We start from the raw sequence: 25291 nt of genomic DNA, 5'->3' as shown, positions 1-25291 counted from the left end.
AAAGGTCTTTTATATTCAGGATACATTGCTTAATGTTATAAAGTAGGTTTAAGAAGGGCGTATATAAGGGTGATTATTGTTAAAATATAATAATAAGCCCTGGCCGGTGTGGCTCAGTTGGTTGGGCATCATCACATGCACCAGGAGGTTGTCAGTTTGATTCCCGTTCAGGGCACATGCCCTGGTGTGGGCTCGGTCCCTGGTGGGGGGCATGCAGGAGGCAGCCGATCGATGTTGTGCGCTCACATTGTTTTTCTCTCCCTCTCTCAAAAAAATCAATAAACTATTCTTTTGAAAAATAAAGTAAATAAAATAGAGGGCAAAGGGGGCAGCTGTGCAGCTCAGTGTTATAAGCTTGAGCTTCTGTGCAGTGAGACTGGATTTGCATCTGGACTCTGCTTCTTTTGGGCTGTGTGACCTTGGGCAACTTGCCTACCCTCTCTGTGCTCTCAGTTTCTTTGTGCCCTTTCTCTGGTTGGGGAAAGACACCCCACCTCCCTTGATAGAGTGGGGAATGCTAGATAGGAAGGGGTGGGCACAGGGGTGCGTGGGTGGGGGGATAGGGAGAGTGGCAGGCAGGGTTGCTAGCTGGAGGCAGGCCTGGGAACAAGGGCAGTGCTGAGGCAGCACCTAGGCCAAAGGGACAGCAGGGGGCGCTCTGGCCACTGTGGGCAGGATGCTGGGTGTTGCTCTGGCTTCCTGGGGCCCTCCCTATGCCTCTAGTTTCCCTGACATGTGTCTGAGCATCCTGAGAGCCTTCAAATAATGTCCTTTTCTGCCTAAGTCACCGGAGTTGTCTTTGGGCGCGGTGCCTCTGCTCCGCAGCCAGGACACTGTGGGAGCCCCAGGATTCTCAGCCGGGTGATGGCCATGTGAATGGAGCCCGCTCTCAGCTCACTGCTCTCAGCTCACACTCTTGAAACAGAGATGTCAGCCCTCAGCCCAAAGCTTAGGGGGCTCAACAAATGCAGGAGACTGTCGGCGTGCGGGTGTGTTTTATGGAAAAGTATTTGAGACATATTATCAGGATCAGTAACAGTTATTAGCTCTGGATGGAGGATTGTGGGTGATTTTAGTTTAAAAATCATCACCTCGCTTTTCTGAATCTAACTTCCCTACAGCCGGGATTTGTGTTTCAAAAGAAGAAATTAGCAAGTAAAGCTTTTCTCCCCTGGGCTTTTCCCCAACTCTTGTGGCCCGAGATGTGCTGGGATGGGATGGGAGTCCCATGGGGATGGGGTGGGGGAGATTGGCCCAGCCCGAAGTGCTGAGACCCGGGCAAGGTGCACGCATGGGGTGAGCCCCCCTCACCCCTGCCTGCTCCAGCCTGGCCCGGCCGGCCTCCTGCCCGGGTGCCGTAACCGCCTCTCAGCTGGATGGTGGCAGAAGAGGCAGAATCTGCCGAACCAGCGGTCTGCTCTTGTAGAGGGGAGGTGGGGGCGGGGCCAGGCTGCCTTGGCGGGGCGGGTAGGCAGGCATTTCCCCTGGCAGCAAAACCATTCCAAAGAAGCCTGGCTCCCCAGGGCCCCTCACTGCAGGGGAGGAGGGGACAGGAGCAGTTGGGGGCCAGCCCTGGGGGGATGCCCCTTGCCTGGGGCACTGGTCTGGGTTAAACTCTCGGCTCTGGTGTCAGGCTGTCCTGAGTCATCAACTGCCTCTCCCTCTTAGGACTTCAGGCAAGTTCTGTCCCCTCTCCTAGCCACTTCACCTCCTGTAAATGGGTATGCCCCTCCCTTCTGCCTGGCTCAGTGGTTCTCAACCTGGGGCAACTTTGCTCCCAGTTTGCAAAGTGTGGACGCACTTTTGGTTATCACATGGGAGGAAGGTATGGCTGGCAGCTAGTGGCTGGAGGCCAGGGATGCTACAAACATCCTACTGTGCACAAGACAGGCCCGTCCCCCAAGCATTACCAGCCCCAGATGTCAGTGGCTCTGAGGCTGAGAAAGCTGCCTGGGGTGAAGGTGAAGGGAATCTGTATGCATGTGTGCACAGCGCTGCGGACAGTGGCTGTATTGTCCAAGCTGTGAAATGGGAGCCTTCTCTTTACCTCTCAAGAACCAGAAGTCAAAACAGCTCTGGGGATGAGCACACACCGTCTAGGCAGAGGCCGGACTATGGCTCTGGGCTCAGCTAACCTTGTTTTCTCCTCTCAGCTGCTGGAAGATGTCAGAGTTTTCCAAATGGCCACTGGCAACCTTCCCTCCAGCCTGCGCTGAGGTCAGGGCTGAGCCTCATCCTCGGGGACCGGGGCTGCCACTCTGATTTATGACGCGCTCTACCTCCCTGGCCCTTCCTCGCACAAAGACTAGTCCCAGGGAAGCTGACACAGCGCTGCTCCAGCTGGGAGAGGTCGGGGAGGGCAGAATGCGGCCACCGAGGACCCTCTCCTCCCATAACCCTCTGGAGACTTCTGGCAACACAGCCAGGGTGACACAAAGGGGTGTGTGTGTGTGTGCGCGCGCGCTTGTGTGAAGTGGAAGCTGTTGGTTTCTGCCCAGAGCTCCTCTCTGGGAGCCCCCTTCCCACTGCTGTGTGGCCTGTGAACAGCTTACACCCTTTCTCTATCAGGGGTTGCACTGTGGCCCCTACACCAGCAGGAAGCCAAAGACTGACAGGAGGCTGCCCCCTGCCTCAGTCTGGGATTTATGCTCTAGAGCCCCATGTGGGGGCCATCCCCCCTCAACTCAGCAAACCCACGAGCCCAATCCCTGTCGAAGTTCTGCTACTAGCAAGGGAGCTGGACCCAAGACTGGGGGGTGGGGGTGGGGGTGCATCACTGTGATTCCTTTGTATTTTGAAAATTATTTACTGATTGATTGGAGAGAGAGGAAGGGGGGGAGAGAGAAAGATTTGTTGCTCCACTTCTGCATTCATTGGTGGATTCTTGTATGTGCCCCGACCGAGGATGGATCGAGGGTCTCGCCTACAATCTACAGTCTTGGTGTATGGGGACGGCACTAACCACCTGAGCCCCAAGCCAGGCCCTTCCTTTGTGTTTAACGCCGTGATCGTTAGGAGGAGGGCAGCTTGTTCACAGATCACAGCCTGTGTTGGTGGCTGGCTGAGGTGGGTTTGGGTCAGCTGCCTCGCTGTGCTCATTTACAGGTGGAGGGTGCAGGCAGGTGCTGTTCCTGAAAGAGATGGCTCGAGGCAGCAAGGCCTCGACGCCTTGGCCTCAGGCTGCGGGGCTCCCGAGTTTCTGTCGAGGGCACTGGGCGGCGTGGGCCGAGGCCCAGGGATGAAGGGTTAAGCCTCTCTAGCTTTGGTGGACTCAGGGTCCCGAACGCTGGGTGTGCACGGCCTATAACTTAGGAATTGGTAAGTCTGCAGGTGACAGAAAACCCAAATTCCAGTTTGAATCACATCAAGGTTTATTTTTTCTCACATATTAAGAAGTGCGGAGGTCGGTGAGCTGGGCTGGTCCCGGCTTGGCTGGGTCCTCAGAGAGGAGCTTTCCCTTCCTGGCTCCCAGTGGCTCTCACCCAAGGTCGCCAGGCAGGCCCTCCCCACAGCCCTGCTGACTGAGCAGTGGGGGTGGGGGTGGGGGAAAGCCAGGGCCCAAAACTGGGCCTACTGAGGCTTGGTGTGGCAATGGGGGACGGGAGGTTTCTAAGGAACTTTCTGGAAGCCCCACTCATCACTCCTGCTTACATCTCATTGGCCAGAACTGTGTCCCTTGGCCACTCTTATGCACGAGGAGCCCCAGACCTGTTTAATTTCAGCTGTGCTGAGTGGGTTCAGTCAGTAGGAAGGAGGTGCAGCCACAGGGACCTTACAGAAGGCACTTCCTTTGGGGGCTGGGAGCTGACCCCTGCAACCTGGTGGTGGGGGTAGGAGCTGGGGGCCGGGGGTGGGGGGGGTGGGGGGGGTGGTGACTTTGAAATGCAGCTAGTCATATCTAATAGCAGTTGTAGCTCCCCCTCCTTTGCTGTGTTGTAATCTCACCATTCTCAGGTCAGGCTTTGTTAAACTTGGTTTAAGCATTGCCTTGGGGACTTGAGGGAGTGTGGCAGATCCCCTGCTGGCTGCTGCTGGCAGAGTGACTGCCGGCAGGGGCTGTAGGAGCAACAAGGAGCCAGACCCGGATCCTTGGCCCTGGGAGACTTCCAGGCTGCGAGTAAGTAGGTGGGAGGGAAATCTGGGTGCAACCCCTAAGCGCTGGAAACACGAGGCACCCTCCCTAGCAAAGAGGCTCCGTTGATGGGCCCCATCCTTCAGAGCTTCCTCTCACAACTGCGCTGCTCCTGGGTCCCCTTGGCCATCCCTCCTGTGCCCACCCAGGACTGTGCCCACCTTGGTACTCTCCAGCCAACAGTGGGCTCTGGAAGGAGGCAGCAGCTGCTGACACTGGGCCTGAGGCTCGGGGTCGGGGTCGGCCGGTTGAGACCACACAACCATCCCGATTTCTAAATTGGAGCCTGGAAGTCGCTCTATTAGAAGGCTGGGCCAGTCCCTTTCCTTGGACTTCTCAGCAACGATATCAACGCGTCCACCGTGTGCTTTTAAATTTGAGGACAGCTGAGAAAAAGTGCAATAAACTGGTTTTTGTTTTGTTTCTAGTGAAAGGAGGGAGGCAACCTCCCAAGTTTGGGCAACATGGGTCACAGGCCAGGCCTCGCCTGGCCCAGGTGAGAGCTCTGCTGGCCACACCTGCGGAGGGCCCGGCTGCCTGTTCTCCTTAGCAGAAGGGCTTGGGGGATGTGGCCTGAAAGCGAGATAGTTTAAGGCTATCTTGTGGGTTCCTCTTTAAATCCCAAGTGAACACAGAAAGAAAACAGGCCCTGGGGGCAGCAGTGAGCAGATTCTTTACTCCGATTATACACCATCAACCACCCCGCGGTGACCGGCGGCCGCTCGTGTCCCTTCTTACAGGGAGTGGTAAGTACAAACAAAAATAGTTCTCTACAAAACAGTTTCCAGCCCTCCCAGCCCTCCTTCCTAACTCCCTCCCCCAGACGGTGAGTTCCTCGTCACTCCGGCCTGGGGTCTGGTGGGTTGCAAAGAAAACCGAGAAGATACAAAAGAATCACGTCAGCGACTGGAGCTGTAGGCAACTGGAGTTGAGGGCCCGCTGGCCGGTGGAAAGCCAGGGACAGACGCAGGGGGTGTCCGCAACAGTCGAGTGTGTGTGTGCCTGGGGGTGCTGGGCGAGCAGCGTTTCTCCCCACCCCCTGTCTCACCACCAGCCAAAAAAAGAGAAAGAAACGGGCGGCCGGAAATAGAAAAACAAAGACCAAAATCGCAGCCGCTGGGCCAGGACCCCCAGCGCCCCCTGCCGCGGGGCCGGGGCCCCGGAGGTGGTCTGGAGGGCGGAGGGCTGCTGAGTAGCACCTGGGCGCAGCTCGAGCCGCACCCTTCTCGCCCCCGACCCCCAGGCGCAGGGCTCAGGACGCAGCGCCCGCGGCGCGCGGGCCCCTCTCCCGCCGGTGCGCCCGCGGCTCAGCAGCCCAGGCGGGCGGCCAGCCCCAGCAGCAGCAGGCAGCCGAGCAGGGTGGCGGGGCGCGGCGCGGCGCCGGGCGCGCGGTCGCAGTCCAGGCCTCCGTCGTCGTCGGCGGGGTCGCAGCGGGGCTGCTCGCAGCGCACGCCGGTGTAGCCGCGCGGGCAGGCGCAGCGCTGGTTCTGCACGCAGGTGCCGCCGTTCTGGCAGAGCAGCTGGTCGTCGTCGCACACGTTGGCTGCGGGGCGGAGGAGCCGTTATCTCGGGCGGTGGCCCGGTTGCCGCCCCCCGCCCCAACCATCCCCACCTGGGAGCTTCTGGGATGTGCGAAGCCCTGGGGACGCGGCCTGGACGCACTTGGTGCGCACTTGGTGCGAAACGTCCCTGCGTGGATGGTAACCAGGGCTGGGAGACCTGGCCCCTGCCTCCCTCCCGCCACTGCTCCTGGCTCTCCCGCTCCTGGGCACTGGCCTGGGTGCGGTGCCACGGTCCCGGAAGGCCCTCCCACCCTCTTACCTGGGCTCACACCGGGTCTCGGCCAGGCCGCTTCCCAGGACAGCGCCGCTCCCTCCCTCCTCCAGCTCCCTTCCCAAGGAACCCCAGCTCGACCTCTCATGATTCCCACCTGACACCGACCCTATCCCCAGACCACAGCCCCGCCGCCCGGCTGGGCCTTTGCCCTGGCGACATCAGCTCCCTGGCGCCCTGCCCCACAGCGCCAGGCCCCGCCCCATGGCCCGCCCCCGGCGCCAGGCCCCACCCCCACGGCTCCCTGCCCTGCCCTACAGCGCAGGCCCCTCCCCCGCGCCAGGCCCCGCCCCCACGGCTCCCTGCCCTGCCCTACAGCACAGGCCCCTCCCCCGCGCCAGGCCCCGCCCCCACGGCTCCCTGCCCTGCCCTACAGCGCAGGCCCCTCCCCCGCGCCAGGCCCCGCCCCCACGGCTCCCTGCCCTGCCCTACAGCACAGGCCCCTCCCCCGCGCCAGGCCCCGCCCCCACGGCTCCCTGCCCTGCCCTACAGCGCAGGCCCCTCCCCCGCGCCAGGCCCCGCCCCCACGGCTCCCTGCCCTGCCCTACAGCGCAGGCCCCTCCCCCGCGCCAGGCCCCGCCCCCACGGCTCCCTGCCCTGCCCTACAGCACAGGCCCCTCCCCCGCGCCAGGCCCCGCCCCCACGGCTCCCTGCCCTGCCCTACAGCGCAGGCCCCGCCCCTACAGCACAGGCCCCGCCCACCAGCGGGCACACTCACGGTAGCAGCCCTGGCGCCAGTAGTGCGTGGGGAGGCAGTCGTCGCACTTGGGCCCCGCCGCGCCCTCGCGGCACTCGCAGAAGCCGGTCTCGTTGCACCGATCGTGCACGGAGCCGATTTGGTTGCAGTTACACTCTGGACGGACAGGTGCACCGTGTGCGGTGCGGTCAGGGCGACTTGTGGGCACGGACACCACCCCGCCCGCCCCGTATTCTTTGCAGCCCGGGCTCCGCACTGCCATGTCCGCGTGAGCCCGCGGGCGCATGGCAGGTGGGAGCAGATGGGGGTGTCCGAATCTCGAGGGAAGACCGACTCCGTTCCCGGGCATTCTTGTCGTCGTCGTCGTGTGTTCCCCCCCCCCCCCCCCCCCCCCCGGTCTGGGAGGGACCCTGTCCCGCTCCAGGCCTCAGTCTCCCTCCACACCTGGGACTGGAGCAGGGGCTGATCCTTCCCAGCTCCAAAGACCTGTGATCTGACAGGTGGGAGGAGCCTCATCAGAGGCAGTGGGGCTTCTGTCCCCGGGGACTGTGGTAGGTGTGGGTTGGGGGGTGGCCCTCACCTATAGCTCCTTTCTGGGGCGCTTGGAGGAGCAGCCCAGCCCCAGAGGCCTCCAGGCTCCCTACTGGTGACCTGGGGCCTCTGCTCTGCGCAAGGGGGCAAATGCTTCCCCTCTGGGAACCCTTGAAGCCCAGTGCTGGGTCTAGGGGTTAAGGCACATCGACACTGAGGAGGGGGCGCCGGGGGAGCAGGGGAGCCTCTAATCGGATCCAGGGGCCTAGCCATGTCCCTGCAGCTGGCCCACATGACATTGGCAGCACAGTTCCGTTTGGATCACTTTAGAGTTGATGGAATTATCGGAAGGCCTGAGCTGTAATTCAGACCGACAGTTCCAGCTGTGGGCAGCCCTTCCCCTTCCCAGCCAGAGGGGATGGGCACTGGGGTCCCCAGGGCGTTGGGCACCAGGGCTGACTTGGCCTCTGCTGGAGACAGGGACAGGGGTGGTGGGCAGTCTGTCCAGGCTGCTGGCTGTTGGTTGGGGGCCATGGCTTTGGCCTTGTGGGATGGCCTGTCTCTGCCCAGGCCCAGGTCCCCAAAGGCAGTTCTGGAGCAGAATTTGAAAAAGCAGACCAGGTGGAGGGCAGCTCTGTAAGCTGGGCTCTGCTTATAAAGCATTCAAGAATTTCACTGGAGGATTTTGTGGCATTAGCCACAGATAAAAGGTTGGAAACCTTTGATCTGACCCACCTCCTGATTTTACAGAGAAACTGAGACCCAGAGAAGGGAAGGAAATTGTCCAAATGCACACAGCAAGGCAAGAACGAGAACCAGTGCCCCTGAAACTCCAGTGCCCTGGGGGAGGACCCAATGGGAGGCGATTAACAGAGCAGATTCTTTAAAGAGGCCTGAAGTGGGAATTTCCACAGCCTCCAGAGGGATTCAGACACAGGCCTTCAGACCCCACCTAACGCTGCTCGGCCGTCAGGCGCCCTGCACCCGGGGCCAGCAGGATCCCAGGGCTGCCCTGCCCGCCCGCCCACTCACCGATGCAGACATCTTCATCGTCCAGCTCGGCGGAGCCGTTGCGGTAGAAGCCCAGGCGGCAGTGCTGGCAGTGCTGGCCCCGCGTGTTGTGTTTGCAGCTGACGCAGGTCACCACGTTGAGGAAGTCGATGTAGCTGCAGCGGTTGGAGTGGCCGTAGCACTCGCAGTCTGGGCCGGCCGAGCGTGAGAAACACCAAGGGTCAGTGAGTCCGAGGAGACTGTGCCTTCCTGCCGCCCCCTCCCCTTGCACTCGGGAAAACTCAGGCCCAGGGAGAGGAAAGGCCGCCCCAAGACAAGCAGGGTGCAGGACCTGGCACAGGACCTGGGCCTCCAGCACCTCTGTACCATTTGAGGAGACAGGCCCACAAGCTTGGGCCTCAGCCCAGAGAGTCCCACCTGGCCCTGTGGCCAGGCCCCAGGGAGGGCCGGTGGGCAGCACCTGCTGGGTGCCAGGGCAAGGTGCTCTTAGCGGGGATGCCCGAGAGATGCCAGGGTGATGAGGGATGATTCATGCAGGGAGGATGGTTCATGCTACCAGCCTGGGAGCTCGGGGAGGGCAGTGCCTGGGTTCACGGTATTCACTGCGTGTCCCCAGTGACTAGATGAAGGACAGGTACACGCAGGAAGGTTGGGCATGATGGAAATGGCCAGAAGCTTCCTCCCCGTGCTGCTTTGGAAGACGGTTGGAAGGAAAGGCGCCACCTGCAGGGTCCTTCCTTATTAGCCTGAGCTCTTCTGCAAATTTGATCAACACCAGAGGGCCCCCTCCCTTTGCCTTCCCCTAGTCTTGGCCCAGCTTCTGACTCTAACATGGAAGGGGGGCTGGGGGGGATGGGCAGCCATCTCCACACCACCCCGCTGTCTCCTCCAGCCCTACATCTGCTCCAGGGGCTGAGCGAGTCCTGTGACCATCTGGGGCAAGTGTCCACCATTGGAGGTGGATCCCACGACCCCACGAAGGGGTGGGGTTTGGTGAGGAGGGTTGCCTTCCCTGACACAAGAAGGGGGGCCATTTCCAGGTGTCCCTCCTTTGGGACTCAACACCCCCTTGAATAAGATAGCCAATGTGGCTACCCCCAAGCAAGGAAGGATGCTGGCCACCCTTTGAAACACCACCGGTGTCTCCAGAGGACCCAACCTCCCTTCTGTGATGAGAAAGGGAGGGATGACCAGGTGTTAGGGGTCAAGGGCATGGGAAGCCTTGGAGAAATGAGCCTCTGAGAGGTGCCCAGGAGGAGATGAGTCTCCTGGATGTGCCTCCTTCACACAGTTTCTCCAGGGACAAGAAGGCAAGGTGTCCTTCAAGTGTCCCGAAGAGCAGTGTTGGTGACTCCTGTGTGCCAGATCTTGCTTCAACTAAGACGAGCCCCTGGGCCACCTCCCAGGGGAGCTGGGACGTGCTATTTCTGGCGGCTGCTCTGCCTGCCCTGTGCTGCCCACTGTGCCTCTGACTCACTCCAGCTCCCAACTCCCTTGGGGCGGGAGGGCTAGAAGGAAGCGAGGCTCAGTTTCACCTTGACCCAGCTACTCCGGGAGGGTTTTCTGAGCCTGGTGTGGGCCCTCCATCCTGCATCAGTGTTTTCTAGTGGAGGGGGGCGGTAAGGTGTTGGAGGAGGGCTGACCCGGCCCTGGGGCCTTCCCTTACCTTGGAATTCTTCAATAGGCATCACTTGAGGAGATTTAGGCCTGATCTGGAAAAGTTTGGAGGCCTTGGCAGGGGCAGGGTTAGTGGTGAGGGTGCCCGCAGCTTGGAGAGATGACAAAGAAACTCTTCCATCAGCCCTAGTTAAGCTGCCCAGGCCGGGCTGTTGGGGCCCAGGAAAAGCCCAGCAAAGGCTCCCAAGGAGCCCTGCAAGCTCTGGGCAGCTCTAGCACCTGCTCAGATTTGAGGTGACAGAGCCTATCTGGGATCATGTGGAACGAGCCCTGCCTCTGGTCCCCCTTTGGAGACCAGCTACACACCCAGCCAGATTCATTTTCCCAAACTACTCCTGCATCCCCACAGCACGCAGGCCCGCTGCTGAAGCTGGACAGCTTCTGTGATGGATCGAAAGCACACTCCCGCACTCCCGTGAGCCTCACACCCACTCTGAACCTGGCCTGTGGCCTCTGGCACCTCTCTTCCTTCATGAAGCAACCTCCCTGCCCCAGGCAAAGTGAGTCCTTTACTGTCCACGATTCCCACGAGCCCTGACTGTCCAGAATCCACCCCACGTTTGTGGGTGAGCCTGCCGGGGGCATCACCCCCTCAGCATCCCCTTCCCCCTGGAAGTCTTTGGTGCCCCCGCCAGTCCAGGGCAGGGAAGTGAAGGCTCCAACCGGCTCTGTCTGCATCGCCCGGGAGGATGCCGGCTCAGGGGCCTCCAGGTTGCTGGGGACTAACTGCAGCCCCTCCCTGACAGGTGGTGGTTCCAGCTCCAGAACATCCTGCCAGCAGAGGGCGCGCAAAGCCCTGCTCACTGCTCAGAGCTGGTGCGGGCAGGGCATTGAGTTGGAGGGCTGGGGCGGGGGGCAGGGTTGCTGCCTAAGGGGGCATTAGTCTAATGACAAGGGAACAGGTGGGCTGGGACTTGGATGGCTTCCCTTCTCGGAGACTCGGGCAGGTCCCATGTGCCTCCTGTGTGTTCCATCTATGGCTACAAACAGGCCTACGCCTGTCTCTTGCCCCTGCAGTCAGAGAATGAAGCTCTCCGCCTGGTATCAGGACCTTCCACCCCTCTCCCCCAGCCCTCCTTGCTCAGGTGGGCCACTCACTGCCACCCGACCACCAAGCCTTTGTCCCGCTCGCTGGCGCTGCTGCGTGGAGCCTGCCTCCCCCTCCTCCTGGCCACCCCTTCCCCCTCAGGAAGCCCTCTCTGACACTGAGCTCCATCAATGCCCAGACAGAGGGTTCTCCACTTGGCTCTGGAGCCCTTGGGGGGGGGGGTTAAGCGGGGTTGGTGATGCCACACTGACCCTAAGTAGGTGAGAGTTAGGTGTGGGGCAGGTAGAGCTCCAAGGCTCCTCCCCTCTGCTCCCTGGGGCACCCTCCCACCCCAGGTCCCCACCATGCACACCTGCTACCTCCACTAAGGGGGAGGGGCCTAGGGGTCTGAGAAGGAGATCCCCCCATACCTTCTGCACTGGAGGAAACCTGGGGCCAGGGGGGGCTCTCCCCTGGGGGGGCTGCTGTCCATGGTCTGTTCCACTCTTGGGGGGAAAGAAGAGAAGGAAGGAAGTCATGCAAGGGGCTGGGGCTGGGGGTATCCTGGGGACATACTGAGGCATCACGCCCCCCAGGCCTGTTATCAGAAGCAGCACTATAAGAGGCAGCTCTGTCTACACTCGCCAAATAGAACTAGGCCCAAATCTATGGGAGAGGCAGTGTCTACACTACTGCAGCCTGCAGCGGGCAGGGCATGGATTGGAAGCCAGATGGGAGGCCGCCTCCATGCCTGAGAATCTGCAGACTTTGGGCAGGCCTTTCTTCAGGGGGACACCGATTTGGGGACTCTTCTACCCTCCCTATGTGGTCCTGTTCCCACTGACGGGCAGAGTCAATGACAGGCAGAGTCGGGTCGAGTCCGTGTCTGGGCCCAGAGCTCTCTGCTGAAGTCTCCGGCTAATGGTTATAAAGGGGGCGTATGTTCTGGCCAAGACATCAAACATGGTCCAGAGAGTCCAACCCAACTCAGGAACGGCACGCCCTCTTGCGTCTGGCCTGCCCCCCAGCCACCACCTTTCCCTCCAACCCCTGGGTTGAGCCCATTTTTACCAGGGACCCCAGTGTAAGTCAACCCCCAAATGCCACAGCGCCCCCTCCAAGACCAACAGGACACACAGCCGGGAAGCAGCGGCTGGCAAAATCAGGGTGCTGCTCTGAGCCGAATTTCAAAGGACAGGCCCAGAGGGGCCTGGGAGAAACTGGATTCTTTCTGCTTCTAAAGGGATTACTCGGGGTGCTGGCTGGTGGGGAAAGAAGAAAATCTACCAGCTAAAAAGTGCGGGAGACTTTCCAGCTGGGAGCCAGGGGCCTTTGGACGTGGAATTGACATGACTCCGGTGCTCAAAGAGGAGCCCAGCCCGCCGGCCCCAATCGCAAGGGCTTAATTAGGGCCGAGCTAAAACCTGCCCGAGGCTCCGGCTTTGGAGCCTCCCTCCCACCGCACTCCTGGGGGAGAGGATTGGCGGTGGGAGCGGCCTCTCCACGGCAGCCCCTGCCCTGCAGACAGCTAGACCCGGCGGGGGGAGGAACACCGGGCCTGCGGTTCACGGGCCCAGCCCGACTCAGGGCAGGGTCCGAAGCACCTGTGGGGAGGCACCTGGGGAGACTCAGCACCTTTTGGGGACTGGGATGGGGGGGAGGGGAGGGCGGGAAAGGCCCCCGCTGGCCTCTCCAGGGACAGGCTCAGGTGTGCGGGAAGGAGGTTCTCACAGGGGCCTCTGTCCTGTGCCAAGACCAGATGGAGGCCCGTCTGTTCCTTCGGAGTCGGGACCTGGGAGCTGTGCAAGCCAGGTCTTAATGACAGCACCGCCTCACAGCCCCCGAGGTCGCAGGGTGATAGTGCAGGGCGGCTGAGTGCACAGGGAGGGCCTGGAGTCACCGAGCCCCGAGTTCGAGTCCTCCCCAAGTGCCTTGGTAATCCTGTTACCTTAAGCCCTGCTTTTTTCATTTCTTCTATCTTTTCAAACAGCTTTCTGGTACATCTGCGCACCATGGAACCCAGCCGCCTCTCCCTAAGCCTTAACACCCCCTCCTGTGCGACTAGGGAGAGCAGCCGCCCCGTCTCAGAGCTGTGAGCCCAGGGGCCCGGTCTCCTCCAACTGTGGCCACTGTCATTCTTAGTGGGGGTCCAGGCACAATGGGGGCTCAGGCATGGGCTTCGGTTGCTAAAGAGGAGTGAGGACCCCGAAACGTGGGCACCTCAGGTCACTGGCTGTCGCCCGGGAACGGCTTTTGCCCCTAACACCCTGCTGCCCTACTGTGCTCAGGATGCAAAGCTGACCACGCCCCCACTGAACAGTCGGGCAGCTGGGGGGGGGTCTCCTCCTCACGATGCAAGTGTCACCTCGGCTCCGCTCGCTGCCCTGGCCTCTGACCCTCTCCTAGCTCCCAGCTTCGCGGTTTGCCCTGCACCCCTTGCACCAAACCAGAAGCAGCTGAGGTGGAGTGACGGTTCCTCAGTGTGCGTGTGCGTGTGCGTGTGCCAGAACGTCCTGCTCGCACCCAGACAGGCCACCGTGAACAGGCAGACACAGCACCCACCATGACTGTTTTTGTTCCCATCTACCCATCACAGGCTCAGCAAAAAAAGCAGAAGTCTCAGGTGGCCGGGCCAACTTCTGTCTGAATTCCAGAGTAACCCCTGCTCTCCACCCCAAAGACGCTTCCTGGGCCAAGAGGCTCCCCTGAAACCCTAGGCCCCCCTGGCTCGCCCCTGCCTCCTGCAGACGCCTCCCGGGGTGGCGGGAAAGAGGAGAGAGCTGCCCCCAGGCGGGGGCGCCGCGCCCGGGTCCCCGGGCCCTCTGGGAAGGACGAGCCCTTTAGGACGTGTGGCACCTGCAGTAGGCAGAGTCTGGCGAGACCCCAGGGGAGACCAGAGGGCCACCCAGCACCCCGAGCCTCGGCGCAGACAGGTGCCGCCTTTGAGGGAAATAAGACCCAGGTGTGGCCAAGCCCGTGGGGGAGTTCGGGGCTGGAGGGGAGGCCGCTCTGCCCACGCGGGGCGGAGCCGGGCCCTGCCTGGCCCTGGCACCCCTGCTCGGCAATGCCCAGCCGGGGCTCTGAGAGCGGGCCCAGCGGCTCCCTTCGGCCCCGCCTTCTTGGCTCCCCCCGAGTGTCCATTCCCGGGCCGGGCTGCTGAGGGGCTGGGGCCGAGCAGGGTGAGGGCGGCCAGTGGGGAGGGCGCTGAAGCAGGAGGCCCGCTGGAGACAGCCCTGTCTCTGGGGGAACTTTGGGGGCCTTGCTGCCACTGGGCCCCTCCTTCTAGGTCACTCTGTCCTTTTAGCACCCTCCTGAGCAGTGCCTGGGGAGTGGGGGGTAGGAGGAAGAAGAGTCCAGCAGCTTAAAGGGAGCCCTGAACCCCCCGGCTGGGTCTCTGCGACAGGTGAGTCCAGATGGCCTGGAGGCCCCTCGGTCCACACTCTTGTGGCTACGGGGTTCCAGCGTCCACACTCCTGTGGCTATGGGGTTCCAGCGTCCTCTAAGAGCCAAGCCCCGGCCTCCCCAGGGCTGATGCCCCCAGAACATCATCACAGGTCAGAGAGAGGCGGGGGCTGGGCAAGAAGTGGGGAAGGCGGGGCACCTGGGCTGCACCTGGGCACCCACCTGTGGGCTGTGGGGTGCTGGGGGCCACAGGGGCCCGAGCAGTGAATGTGGAGGGTGCAGGAGTGTTTGGGTCCCCCCTCAAGGCCACAGGGGCTTTCGGGACAGGGTCTTTCTGGGACCTTCTGCCTTCTGAGAGAGGAGAGAAGCAAGAGGGTTGGGGAGGTGGTGGGTGGGGGCAATGCAGAGAAGCAGCTTAGGGCCCCCGGGTGGGCCTGAGTCCCCTCCAGACCCAGCTTCCTCTGGCGCCCTCTCCACCCACTGGTGTCCCAGCAGGGGGCAGCCCAGGCCAGGTATGGCCCCAAGGGGCCCTGGTGGAGGGAGGCAGTGCCCCCAAAAGCATTTCTGAGGTTTGGGATCTCCCACCGCCGGCTGCTCGACACTGGCACCTCTCTCTAGCAGGTGGCAATGCCTACCTCAGTGCAAGGGTTAGATGGGATGCTACGCCCATCCTGCCTACAGTGCCAGGCACAGCGATGCGATGCCTTCAGGACAGCGGCTGGCACCTGTGCCCACCCTCCCTCGCTCCCTCCAGGTGATCTGACTGCTCCGTGTGAGCTGACCTGGCTGCCTTAGGCCCCGGGCTTACCTCCCCCAGCCTCACCAGAGCTGATGACTGCAGGCTGCCCGGAGGGAGGCCGACCCCACGGCCTCCCACTGGAGACTGGGGGGAGTGGATTCTGCAGCTGGCCGGGGAAGAAGGTGACCGACCCCCACTGTTGCCTGGCTAAAGAGGGCAGGGCCAGGCTTCACCCAGGGGTCCTGCGGACCTTTCCAAAGCAGCACTAACCGAGAAGCTAGAGGGGGAAGTTGTGAGGGTGGGACTGTAGGCCCCAGCGGAGGGGACAGGAAGCAGCGGTGAGAGGTGACGATGCACACGGGTGATGACAGGGGGGAGTGGGGCGCCCCATGGCCCAGTGGGGCAGGAGATCCCTGCTTTTCTCTCCTGCTCTTCCCAGCACATGCAAGAGGCTTGGGCATTGCAGGCCCCGGTCACTATCCCCAGGGTGGGGACCCAGGTGTGTACTTACTGCCAACAGTGGAGCCTGCAGCAGCACCTGTGGGGAGAGAAGGGTCACAGCCTGGTGGCCAGGGAAGCAAGGGCCCAGGCTGCCACTTTCTTGAGGCCGAGGTGGGGGAGCAGGGCCAGGGGAAGGAAACTTCCAGCCATGGGCGATTCTGAGCACGGGGGAAGCATCCATGAGCACCCAGGTGAGGAAAGGCCTTTGTGTGAGGGAGGCAGGAGGGGGTGGGGCTGTGGTCCAGGGTGACCCTCACACTTGCAGCTTGGCCCCCTGGGTGTTAGTGACACTTGCTGAGAGGGGAGAAGGGGGGAGGGCATAAGGACCCTGGACTTGTTTCAATCTGTGCTTCTCGGGGCTCTTCCCCTGGTTGTCCCAGAGAAGGTGGGGCCTCGGGTGAGGAAGCTTCAGGCCGAGGACACGTGTCACTGCCAGTCTCACCCCTGCTCTTGGACTTGGGGGCCTCAGACAATCCCTGCAGACCCCGAGGGAGAGGGGAGCGGGGGCAGCGCCCCAAACCAGCAGTGTCAGCTGCCCCTCAAGATTGCCCGGCCAGCCTGTCTGTCCATTGCTGGGGAGACAGGGGGTGTGACCTGCAGGGCAGGGTCTCTGGCTGTGGGGGCCTGGAGACCTTGGAGGATCTTTCTGGAAGGAGAACCTGGCACAGAGAGGAGGAGAGGCGGCAGGGAGGAGAGAGGGAAGGGGGAGGCCAGCAGGACAGGCGATGCCAGTGAGGCTGCCAGAGAGGGAGTGGCAGGGACTAAAGGGGGTTCGGGGAACAGTGACCTGGGGATGGGCACCTGGGAGGAGGGGCCAGCTGTCAGTGCTCTGTGCCTCTGAAGCGGGAATGTGAGACGCAGCCCTTCAAAGGCCTGTCACACAGCCACCGGCACACGCCTGTTGTGACCTTGCTGCAAGGCTTTCCGCTTTGATCAGTCACATAGATCTTTCCCGGGTGGGTCCTGGGGCGCTGACGGAGGGGCCCCTGCCAGGTAGTCAGGTGGGCGGGATGGCCCTCCAGGTGCCAGAGGCCACCACCCAGCCCTGGCTCTGGAGTCAGTGTGGTGACGGCCTTAAGTCCCAGCGCTGGCCCATGCCATGAAGTTAAATCCCGGAGGGCACTGAGGGCCCCGGGCCTCAGTCTGATTGTCTGGAGAGTGGGGCGATCGTAATAACACCGCCGGCGGGTCTGCTGCCAGGGTCTACGTGAACAGCTGTGCTGAGTGCGGGCTCTGTCAACGCGCCTGACACGTCAGACATCAGTGAAACCACTCGGGTGGGTCCAGAAGAGCCCCCGACCCCCAGGGCCAGCTTTCCCTTCCCCCCTGCATTTCGGGCGCCCTGGGAGACACGGTGGACTGTGCTGGGCCCCCGGTGAGTGGGCGTGTCAGATGCAGGCTCATATGGCTGCACCCAAGGATGGCTTCCCTGAAACAGGGGACTCAGGTCATCAGGGGACTCGGTGCCGGCCTCAAAGGACCCCTCTGTGCACAGGGTAACAGGAGACCTGCTTCCAGGGGCGGCTCTGAGGGTGGAGGGAGGCCGACCAGGCAGCATGTGGCTGTAAATGCCCGTGAACGCTGGTTATGAGAGACGGTGCTGACCAGCCAGCTGGTGAGGGGTCCCCACGCCCCTCTGCCCTGACACCCCTCAGGCCTTCTCATCTCCAGGGTCACGAAGGGGAAGGACAGCAGGGGAGATGCTGAGCAGCTCACCTCAGGTTCCCCGCGCCCAGGGCCAGAGCAGCAGGTTAGGTGTGGGGAGCACATAGGGCTGATCACAGGGCCGGGTGCTCGGGAACCAGTAACAAGGCGTGTGAGTGTGTGCGCACGTTTGTGCACGTGCACATGTATGTGCACGCATGCTTGTGCGCACACGCGTTTGTGCGTGGCAGCGTGTGCGCATATGCACGCGTGTGCGACCCAGGACCCCGGGGCTGAGGGCGGGAGGCCGCGGCCCCGCCCGTACGTACACGCGTTGGGCGAGCCGTGGGGCAGCGGCAGGTAGGAGCCGGCGCGCCAGGCCCGGGTGCGGAAGTTCTTGCGGCACCGGCCGCAGTCGGGGCCCGTGGTGTTGTGCTCGCACTCGCACTGCAGGCTGCCCTCGCGCACGGAGCACAGGTTGGCGTGCAGGTTACACTTGCACCTGCGGGGACACAGGGACAGAGAGTCAGCGGGCTCACGGCAGGCCGGCTGGTCCCAGGGACGGGGCCTGGGTGGTGCCCGGGCCGGGAGGGACCCGAGAGGCCCCCAGTCCAACCTGCCAGGATTCTTCTTTGGGACAAACACTCCCGACCCCCCTCCCGTCGAGGGGGCCACCTCAGTCCCCGCCCGGGAGGAAGGCTGCCCCCCGACTTGTGCTGCTGGTGTACCTTCTGGATCATGGTTTCCAGGGTTCCCAAGTCTCTGTTGGGGCACAGTGACAAGGTACACTTGTCCCAGATGCTATGTTTTTAGCAACCCAGCTTCTGATCACCGTTGCTCTAGTCTAAGGTGGGCTGACAGGTAGCAGGAGCTGCTCCCCAGCCCCTGAGCTCATGTACACCCCCCGCCTCAGGAGGAGAGGGTCCCTCAGGCCTGGGGAGAGGGAGCTCCCTGGAAACCATGACACACACCAGCCACTGTTGGTGACTCTCAAGTCCCAGGTCCAAGGATGGACCCAGCTTTCCCTGCAGCCTGGACACAGCTCCACCACAACACAGAGCTGAAGTAAGAGGCCTGTGGAAAAACCAGTTCACTGTTTCTCTGGAGTCCTAATCCGTGGCCACGTACCCAGGGCCTCTGTGTGCCCAGCTCTGGGAAAGGCACAGAGGGGGATGGGCAGGCACCTGTTGGCACTGGGGACTCTTCCTCCTGGGGACCCCAGAGATGATCCTGTGCTCAAACCACAAGCCGACATATATGAGGCTCTCCTAATGCCCTCTTACCCTGCTGCCTGCCCCAACACACAGCGACACGTGCGTACTAGCAGATTAAAGGCTCTGACAAGCCCTGCGGGAATGAAACCCTTCTGACTTTGTCTAACGAAAGTTTGTTTGCAAAAGGTATTTGACCTCGGAAGGTTTTAGGTTATTTTTTTTTTTTTCTTCCCAAGTCCTATTTAATATCCCACGGAGCTAGCTGGAGAGGAACCAGCTGTGTGGAACCAGGAATGTATTCCGTGCCTCTGGCCTGAGGACAAGATATTTTTAGATATCAGCTACATAAAAAAGAGATTGCCATCTCAACTTTGGGTGGTAACATTGACCTTGGATTGTTAAAAATGTGCAAAAGACCAGCTGAATCTGAGAAGCGCACTGTAATGACGATGGCAGGGAGTCTCAGGGTGTCAGAGCCGGACAGGCCACGTGGCGCAGGTTGGGGGGAAGCCCGCCCAAGGTCATATGGTTGGTTACTCCTGGCCCAAACCCAGGTGTCCCTCCCTGATCCCAGCACGAACCATAAAACAGCTCAACGGTGACTGTGTATTTTTGAATACACGGTGTTTCTTTTAAGTGACAAATTCATTAAACCTGGGACATTGTTACCTAGGTGAGGCCAAAATTTAAAAGTATATTAATTTGGAGCTGCAAGTGGCTTCAGGGGTGGCTTTAAGAGTCAGCAACATGGCAGAAGACATCAAGACCAAAATCAAGAACTACAGGACTGCTCCCTGTGACGGCGCTTCCCCAGCCAGAGCCAGCCCAGGAGCTGCTGGCAGGACCACCTGGGCCTCCGCCCCGTGAGAGGGCAACGGCTGCTCCAGGGGGTGATGCCTCCGTGCGAATGGTCCCGGCGTGTGTGCAAGTCCCTCTGCCCACATCCTGGGTGTCGGCCTGGGGTGGCTGCCGGGCGCAGGCGCATTTCCTGGGGGGACCTGAGCTGGCTGCAGCCCCCCGCCCACTGCCGTCCATCCTCCCAGGGAGGTGAGGGCCCGGGTACATCTCGCCCTAGGATCTTGAATCATGGCTCAACTAACAATAAATACTTGTCGGAAAAGTGTAAAATAAATAAAGTATGTTAATTTAATTATTAAGTAAGTAAATAATATGAGAGAGCCTCGTACAAGCGAATGAAGTTAGAGCCCTGCCTCACAGCAGAAACAAAAATGAACTCAGAACAGAGCAAAGACCTATCTGTAAGAGCTAAAAGGAGGAAACCCTGGAAAGGAAACGTAGGGGTGATCATGACCTTGGATTAAGCAGTGTCTCTTACACACGACGCCCAAAACACAAGCAACAGAGGAAAAAGATCAATTGAACTTCATCAAACTTAAGTACCTTTGTGTTTCAGAGGACACCATCAAGGGAGTAAAAAGACAGCCCACAGAATGGGAAGGAGTTTTGCAAACTGTGCCTCTGAAAAGAGATTTCTATCATATGAAGATACGATGAACTCTTACAACTCAGTAATAAAAAGACAACTCAATTTTTAAATAGGGAAAGAATCTGAATAGACATTTCTCCAAAGAAGGAACACGAACAGCCAACAAGCACATGGAAAGATGCTCCTCACCCTCGGCCATCCGGGAATGGAAATCAAAACCACCGAGTTCCCACCTCCCGCCCGTAGGGCGGCTGTTGCCAAGAACGCAGGTGGTAACCAGTGTGGGGAGCGTGCGGAGAAAGCGCAGGTGAAATAGTGCAGACGCTGTGCGAAGCAATCTGACGGTTCCTCAGAGGGTGAAACTTCAAACTTTCATGGACCCAGCAATTCCGCTCCTAGGTATGTACCCAAGAGAAATGAAAACATATTTCCACATGAAAACTTGTACGTATTTATAGCCGAGTTATGCGTAATAGCCAAAAGGTAGAAGCAACCTGTCCATCAACAGGAAAACAAAATGTGGTACATTAGTGCAATGGAATATTACCCAGCCATGAAGAGAAATGAGCACTGACATGAGCTACACATGGATCAACCTTGACAACACCACGCTGAGTGACAGGAGCCAGATGCGAAAGCCCACGTTATGTGTGATTCCATTTGTGTAAAATGTCCAGAAGAGGCGAATCCACAGGAGCTGGGGGAGGGGATGAGGGTGACGGCCCAGGGGAGCGAGTTTCTTTTTCGGGTGATGGAAACGTTCTATGTTGACTGTGGGGGGTACACTGAAAGCACAACGAATCATGCACTTAAAGTATGTGAATTCTGTGGTGTGTGAATGATATCTCAGGGAAGTTGTTGAATAAACAAACACACACAAATAGAGGTGGCGGAAACAGTGACCTCATGGCCACTCTTCTACCCCTAGCGCTCGCCTTAGGTGGATTCCACGCAGGCGACAAAGACTAGGGGGGCGGGCACTGCTTACCAGCCCTGAGGCCCGGCCTCGGCCAAGGAACTGCAGCCACAAAGGAAGGAGGCCCCCTTCCCACCTCCCTCCCAGCACCAGCTTCCCCCCTGCCCAGACCTGGGGGGGGGGGTCCAGACTCCCGGCTGCACCTCCAGCCCAGACTTTCCCCTGCATCCATAGGATCAATTTTCCCAAGGAATTACTTTCTGAATTTGACCTTCGAGAGCCATCAATCTCACCAGAAAGCCATCACCTGAGCCGCCTGACCCTGCGACACAGCACTTTTTGGCTCATCCATCAGGAAGCATTATCTAGTAAAGAGCAGAGGGACAGTGCAAGGCAGCCAGCCCACGAGCTGCCACTGGCCAGCAGCCCACCAGGACCTTACTGTCCCCTCCCCAACCCCTCCCATCTCAGAATCCCATGCCTTTAACTCTTTAATGGCAGCAGTCTCTCCATGGGTGGGGGAGGTGGATGCTGAGTCAGTGGTCAGACGCTTGCCAGGCCCTGTGACAGATTTGCTGGGTGACCTTGAGCGAGTCATTTCTCTGGGCTTCGGCCTTTCGTTTGCAACTGGAAGGGTTGAATCGTATCTTAGATCTCGTTCCTAAGTGCCCACCACGCTGTCTGGCACACAGTGGGCTCTCGGTGTCCACGACCATGAGACACAGAGCTTTCTGCCAGCATCTGGCACAGAGCAGCGGCTCAGTTAGAGGCCGGGGAGCGTCAGGGCTGGGCTGGAGCAGCATGTGGTGGCTGGTGGCCAGGCTCTGGGGCTTTGTCTTCTGGTCTGTAAAATGGGAATGGGCTGTTCCCGAGGGACAGGGCTGTCGGGAGGACCAGCTGAGCCGTTCCGTGGGGTGTTCCGTGCTTGCCACAGCGTCTGGCACGTAATAACGCCAGCTGTTATTATTGTTAACAGCCAGCGAGTGACACAGGTGGGAGTGTGGGGGTTCCTAAGAAGAAGGCTGGCCTTACCTGCAGCCCCCAGGTGCTCAGACCCAAGGACATGTGCCCTCATCCCCAGACCTCTCAGCAGCCAGCAGCACCCAAAGCAGACACAATCGACATGTTCTCCAGGCCGCTGGGGACCCCACAAGGGGGACACACTCACATCCCCATCTTAGGGTCACTCCTCCTGTCACTACGGCTGCCAGATTTAGCAAATAAAATATAGGGCCCTGGCCGGGTAGCTCAGTTGGTTAGAACATTGTCCCGATTGACCAAGGTTGCAGGTTTGAGCCCCAGTCAGGGCACAAACAAGAATCAACCGATGATGCGTGAATATGTGGGACAGCAAATCAGCGTCCCTCTCTCTCTCTCTCTCTCTCTAAAATCAATCAATAAAAAATAAACAGGTAGGATGCCGGCTGAATTTGAATTTCAGGTAAACAAGCAGTAAGTTTTTTGTGTAAGTACATCCCATAAGACATACTTATATTTTACAAAATTATTTGTTCTTTAGTTAAAATACAATATTAAATGCATCCTGCATTTTATCTGGCAGCCCCACCTGCCACCCCTGCTCACCCACATGGTGAATGATGGCTCTCTGACCTGACCCCTGACCTGTCTCGAGGCCTGGCATGGGGGGCACCTACTCCCCACAGGACACAGTTGGGAGGCAGCTCCAGGACTCACCCCCAGACACCCCAAGTTCACGGGAAACTCGCTCTGTCTCTGCCAGGGGGCAACCAGCATGCTGACTTCACCCCATCCTGTCCATCCGCAGGGCCCTGGGGAGCCCGACAGACACACGAAGTGGTCGTCAGGACGGCAGGGGCACCGGCAGGTGCCAGGCGGGACTGTGCCAGGCCCTGCGGGGAGGGGCAGGCGGTGCCCTGGAGCTGCCGGCAGGAGCGCCATCTGGACACGGGCCTGGCACCATCGCTCCGTGAAAATCGTGAGCCGGGCCCTTCCCTCCTCGTGGGGAGAGGAGCGGGTGCTTGGAGAGCCTCCCAGACCTGAGGGTGAGCGGAATGTAGGTCAGCTCGGGCTGCTGGAGGGAGTGATGTCATCCGCTCCTCTCCTGGGGGGAAACCAAGGAAGCGGGCAGTTTGGGTGTGCGGGAGATGGGGCCAGGGCTGGCTCCCCTCAAAGGTCCAACCCCGCCAAGATTTCAGGGCACTGACAGTGAGCCCCAGACATGGGGTGCACAGGTGGGCACAGGGAGAGCCTAGGACCTGGGGGTTCTGGTGATGCATCAGCTCTGCCCGGTGTCTTCCAGAACCTCCGTGAAGAGGTGGGGCTGGGGTGTTAGAGGAAAGAGGGCGTAGGGGTGATGGGGAACTTGAACCCTCAAGGCCTGGGACGCCCAGGCCCGGGGATGAGAGCAGGGCGCGGGGCGTGGGTCGGGGCCTCGGCACCTGGCGCGCCCTGGTGCTCCGGGTAATGTGGATAAATGCCGGCTGCCGCTCCTCCTGGAATGTAATTAGGCCGGCAATTGAGTTCATTGGCCAAATCAAATTTCGGCGGCTGTGCGAAGTCCTTTTATATTAAGTGCTTTAACATACATCACCTCCTCCAGTCTATCGCTAAATCCGATTACCCATTACAGAGCCAGAGGCAGCTTCCAGCCAACGGGAGACAGGCCGAAGGAGGGGGACTGGTGGCTTCCGGCGAGTGGCTTGGGGGTGACATGGTAGGTGTGACCAGGTTGGCTGACTGAAGCAAAATCACTTCTTCCCCTGTGGGAGGTCCCACCCCCTGGAGGGAAGGGCTGGGCCCAGGTGATGGGCGCAGGTGCGGGGCCGGGAAAACGCGAGCAGCTTGGCGTGGGCGTTATGAGCCCAGCGGGCCTCTCCCTGCCTCCCGCTCCCGTCTTCCAGTCCCCTTCTCCTCGGGAGCCACCGCCAGTGAGGCTCATTTGTTCACGTAAGTAAGTTCATTTGTTCACGAGTGAATGAGAGAAGGGGTCCAACAAGTATACACCTGCCACCTGGCTGTCGTGGTGAAAGGGCCAGACCTGATCCCGTTCGCTCAGAGCCTGGGGCAGGGGACTGGGTGGCCGTGTGTGTGTGTGTGGGGGGGGGGGGGGGTCTGCCGTGGCCAGGACAGTGCAGCTGGAGCGCTGCTCTCCTTGAAGGCCAGAGAAGGGGGACAGGGGGTGGTGCCCAGGTCTGCGGCCTTCGGGAGCCCAGAGAGCTGCTGTCTCAGCCGAGCCCTGGGGAACAAGGAGTTTGCCAGACAGGAGGGCTGGGGAGGGCTGGGCTGCGTTCCAGGCAGAAGGAACAGCCCAGAGGCAAGTCAGAGGGCCCAACACCGGTGGCTGGTCTGCGAGGACACAGCCCAGGCAGCCGAGGGAGGTGGAGGGGAGCCTGTGGTCCACAGGAGCCGAGTTACAGGGTGTAGACTTGATTCTGAGATCAGTGCAAAGCCACGGAAGGTCGTTGGTGGCAAAGTGACACGACTGGCATTGTGTTTGGGAGAAAAATCTGCTTGGACGGGGCCCAGCCGTCTCCCCCAGCAAACTCCTGATGCCTGTGGGCCTCTCCCCGAGGGTAGTGTGGTGATGGGGGTCCAGCTTAGAAACCCACTCAGGCCGAGAGATGGGGTGGGAGGGATGTGAAGGAACCAGAGTTGGGGCATTTCCCCACAGGTGGAACCAGGCCTCCGGGGTCCCAGGCACTGAATGGGCAACTCCAATGGCAGAGAAACAGCGAGATTCCCCAAGGTCAAGGCCCTGGCTGACCTGGGCTCCTGTGGAGGCCTCTGCATCCTGTGGGCTGGATCTGGGGGCAGGGTGCACAGTGGCACAGTGTGTGACCTGTCCATGACTGATGCTCGTGGAAGTGGAGTCGTGCATGTGGGTAGGGCAGGTACATGTGTGTGGCCTGAAGGGGGCACATATAAGGGAGCATCTGTGAATCTAAAACAGGCCAGAGCAAGGCCTGCAAAGCTGTCTGGGATTGATTTGCCTCTGCCCCTCTCTGCTGGCCCCTCTCCAGCCCTGACTGTCCTGCCCCCGTCTCATTAGCCCCAACTAGAGTTAATGAAGTCCTGCAAGTCTCAGAGCTGGGAGGTGGGTCCCAGACCCAGGAGGTGGGTCCCGGAGCCTGTTCCAGGCCCAGCAGCCAGAGGCCCAGTGCCAGATCCTCCCGGCTCACCCTCACGGCGCAGGGCTGTGGAGTCTCCACCCCGATATGCGTGGGCAGTAACCCTCTTCCGAAGTCACTCTGGCTACATCTAACACTAAAACGAGCTTCTCTTTCCTGCACACCCGCCGACTGATGAAGGGGGCAGAGGGGCTGCGAGCCAGTCAGGAGATGAGATGTGGAGACTTGACTGGGCCGGAGAGGGCCCTCCGAGGGGGTGATGCACCCTGGAAATGAGGTTGTGTTCGGGTGACTCGGTATTGATTCTCCACAAATAATGGGAGCCCCCAAGCCCTGAGCGCCAGCCTCGTGTCGGGCCTTGAGCTAACCTGCAAGTTCTCAGACAGTCCTCACAGAGGTAGGGTGCCATTC

At 60.4% G+C, this 25291-nt stretch overlaps 1 protein-coding gene across 9 annotated transcripts in view; it reads right to left on the bottom strand.

The window, feature by feature from the left end:
• Nucleotides 1-4789: 4789 nt before the first annotated feature.
• The window catches only part of NTNG2 (netrin G2), a 55127-nt gene continuing 34625 nt past the window's right edge, over nt 4790-25291 (bottom strand). For 6 of the 9 annotated variants that reach the window (XM_081151516.1, XM_081151517.1, XM_081151519.1 and 3 more), the window contains 7 exons: nt 17524-17696; nt 15561-15587; nt 11340-11414; nt 9871-9972; nt 8226-8393; nt 6684-6818; nt 4790-5675 (listed from right to left, as the gene is read on the bottom strand). In XM_081151516.1, coding sequence (XP_081007642.1) covers nt 5440-5675; nt 6684-6818; nt 8226-8393; nt 9871-9972; nt 11340-11414; nt 15561-15587; nt 17524-17696 — 916 coding nt within the window. In that variant the 3' untranslated portion in view covers nt 4790-5439. The remainder of the gene's footprint in view (nt 5676-6683; nt 6819-8225; nt 8394-9870; nt 9973-11339; nt 11415-15560; nt 15588-17523; nt 17697-25291) is intronic. The other 3 variants (XM_081151523.1, XM_081151522.1, XM_081151524.1) reach the window with 3 other exon arrangements.

Source organism: Miniopterus schreibersii (genome assembly GCF_964146895.1).
Source record: "Miniopterus schreibersii genome assembly, chromosome: 11".
Lineage (NCBI taxonomy): Eukaryota > Metazoa > Chordata > Mammalia > Chiroptera > Miniopteridae > Miniopterus > Miniopterus schreibersii.
This window is presented reverse-complemented; position numbering and strand designations above follow the sequence as displayed.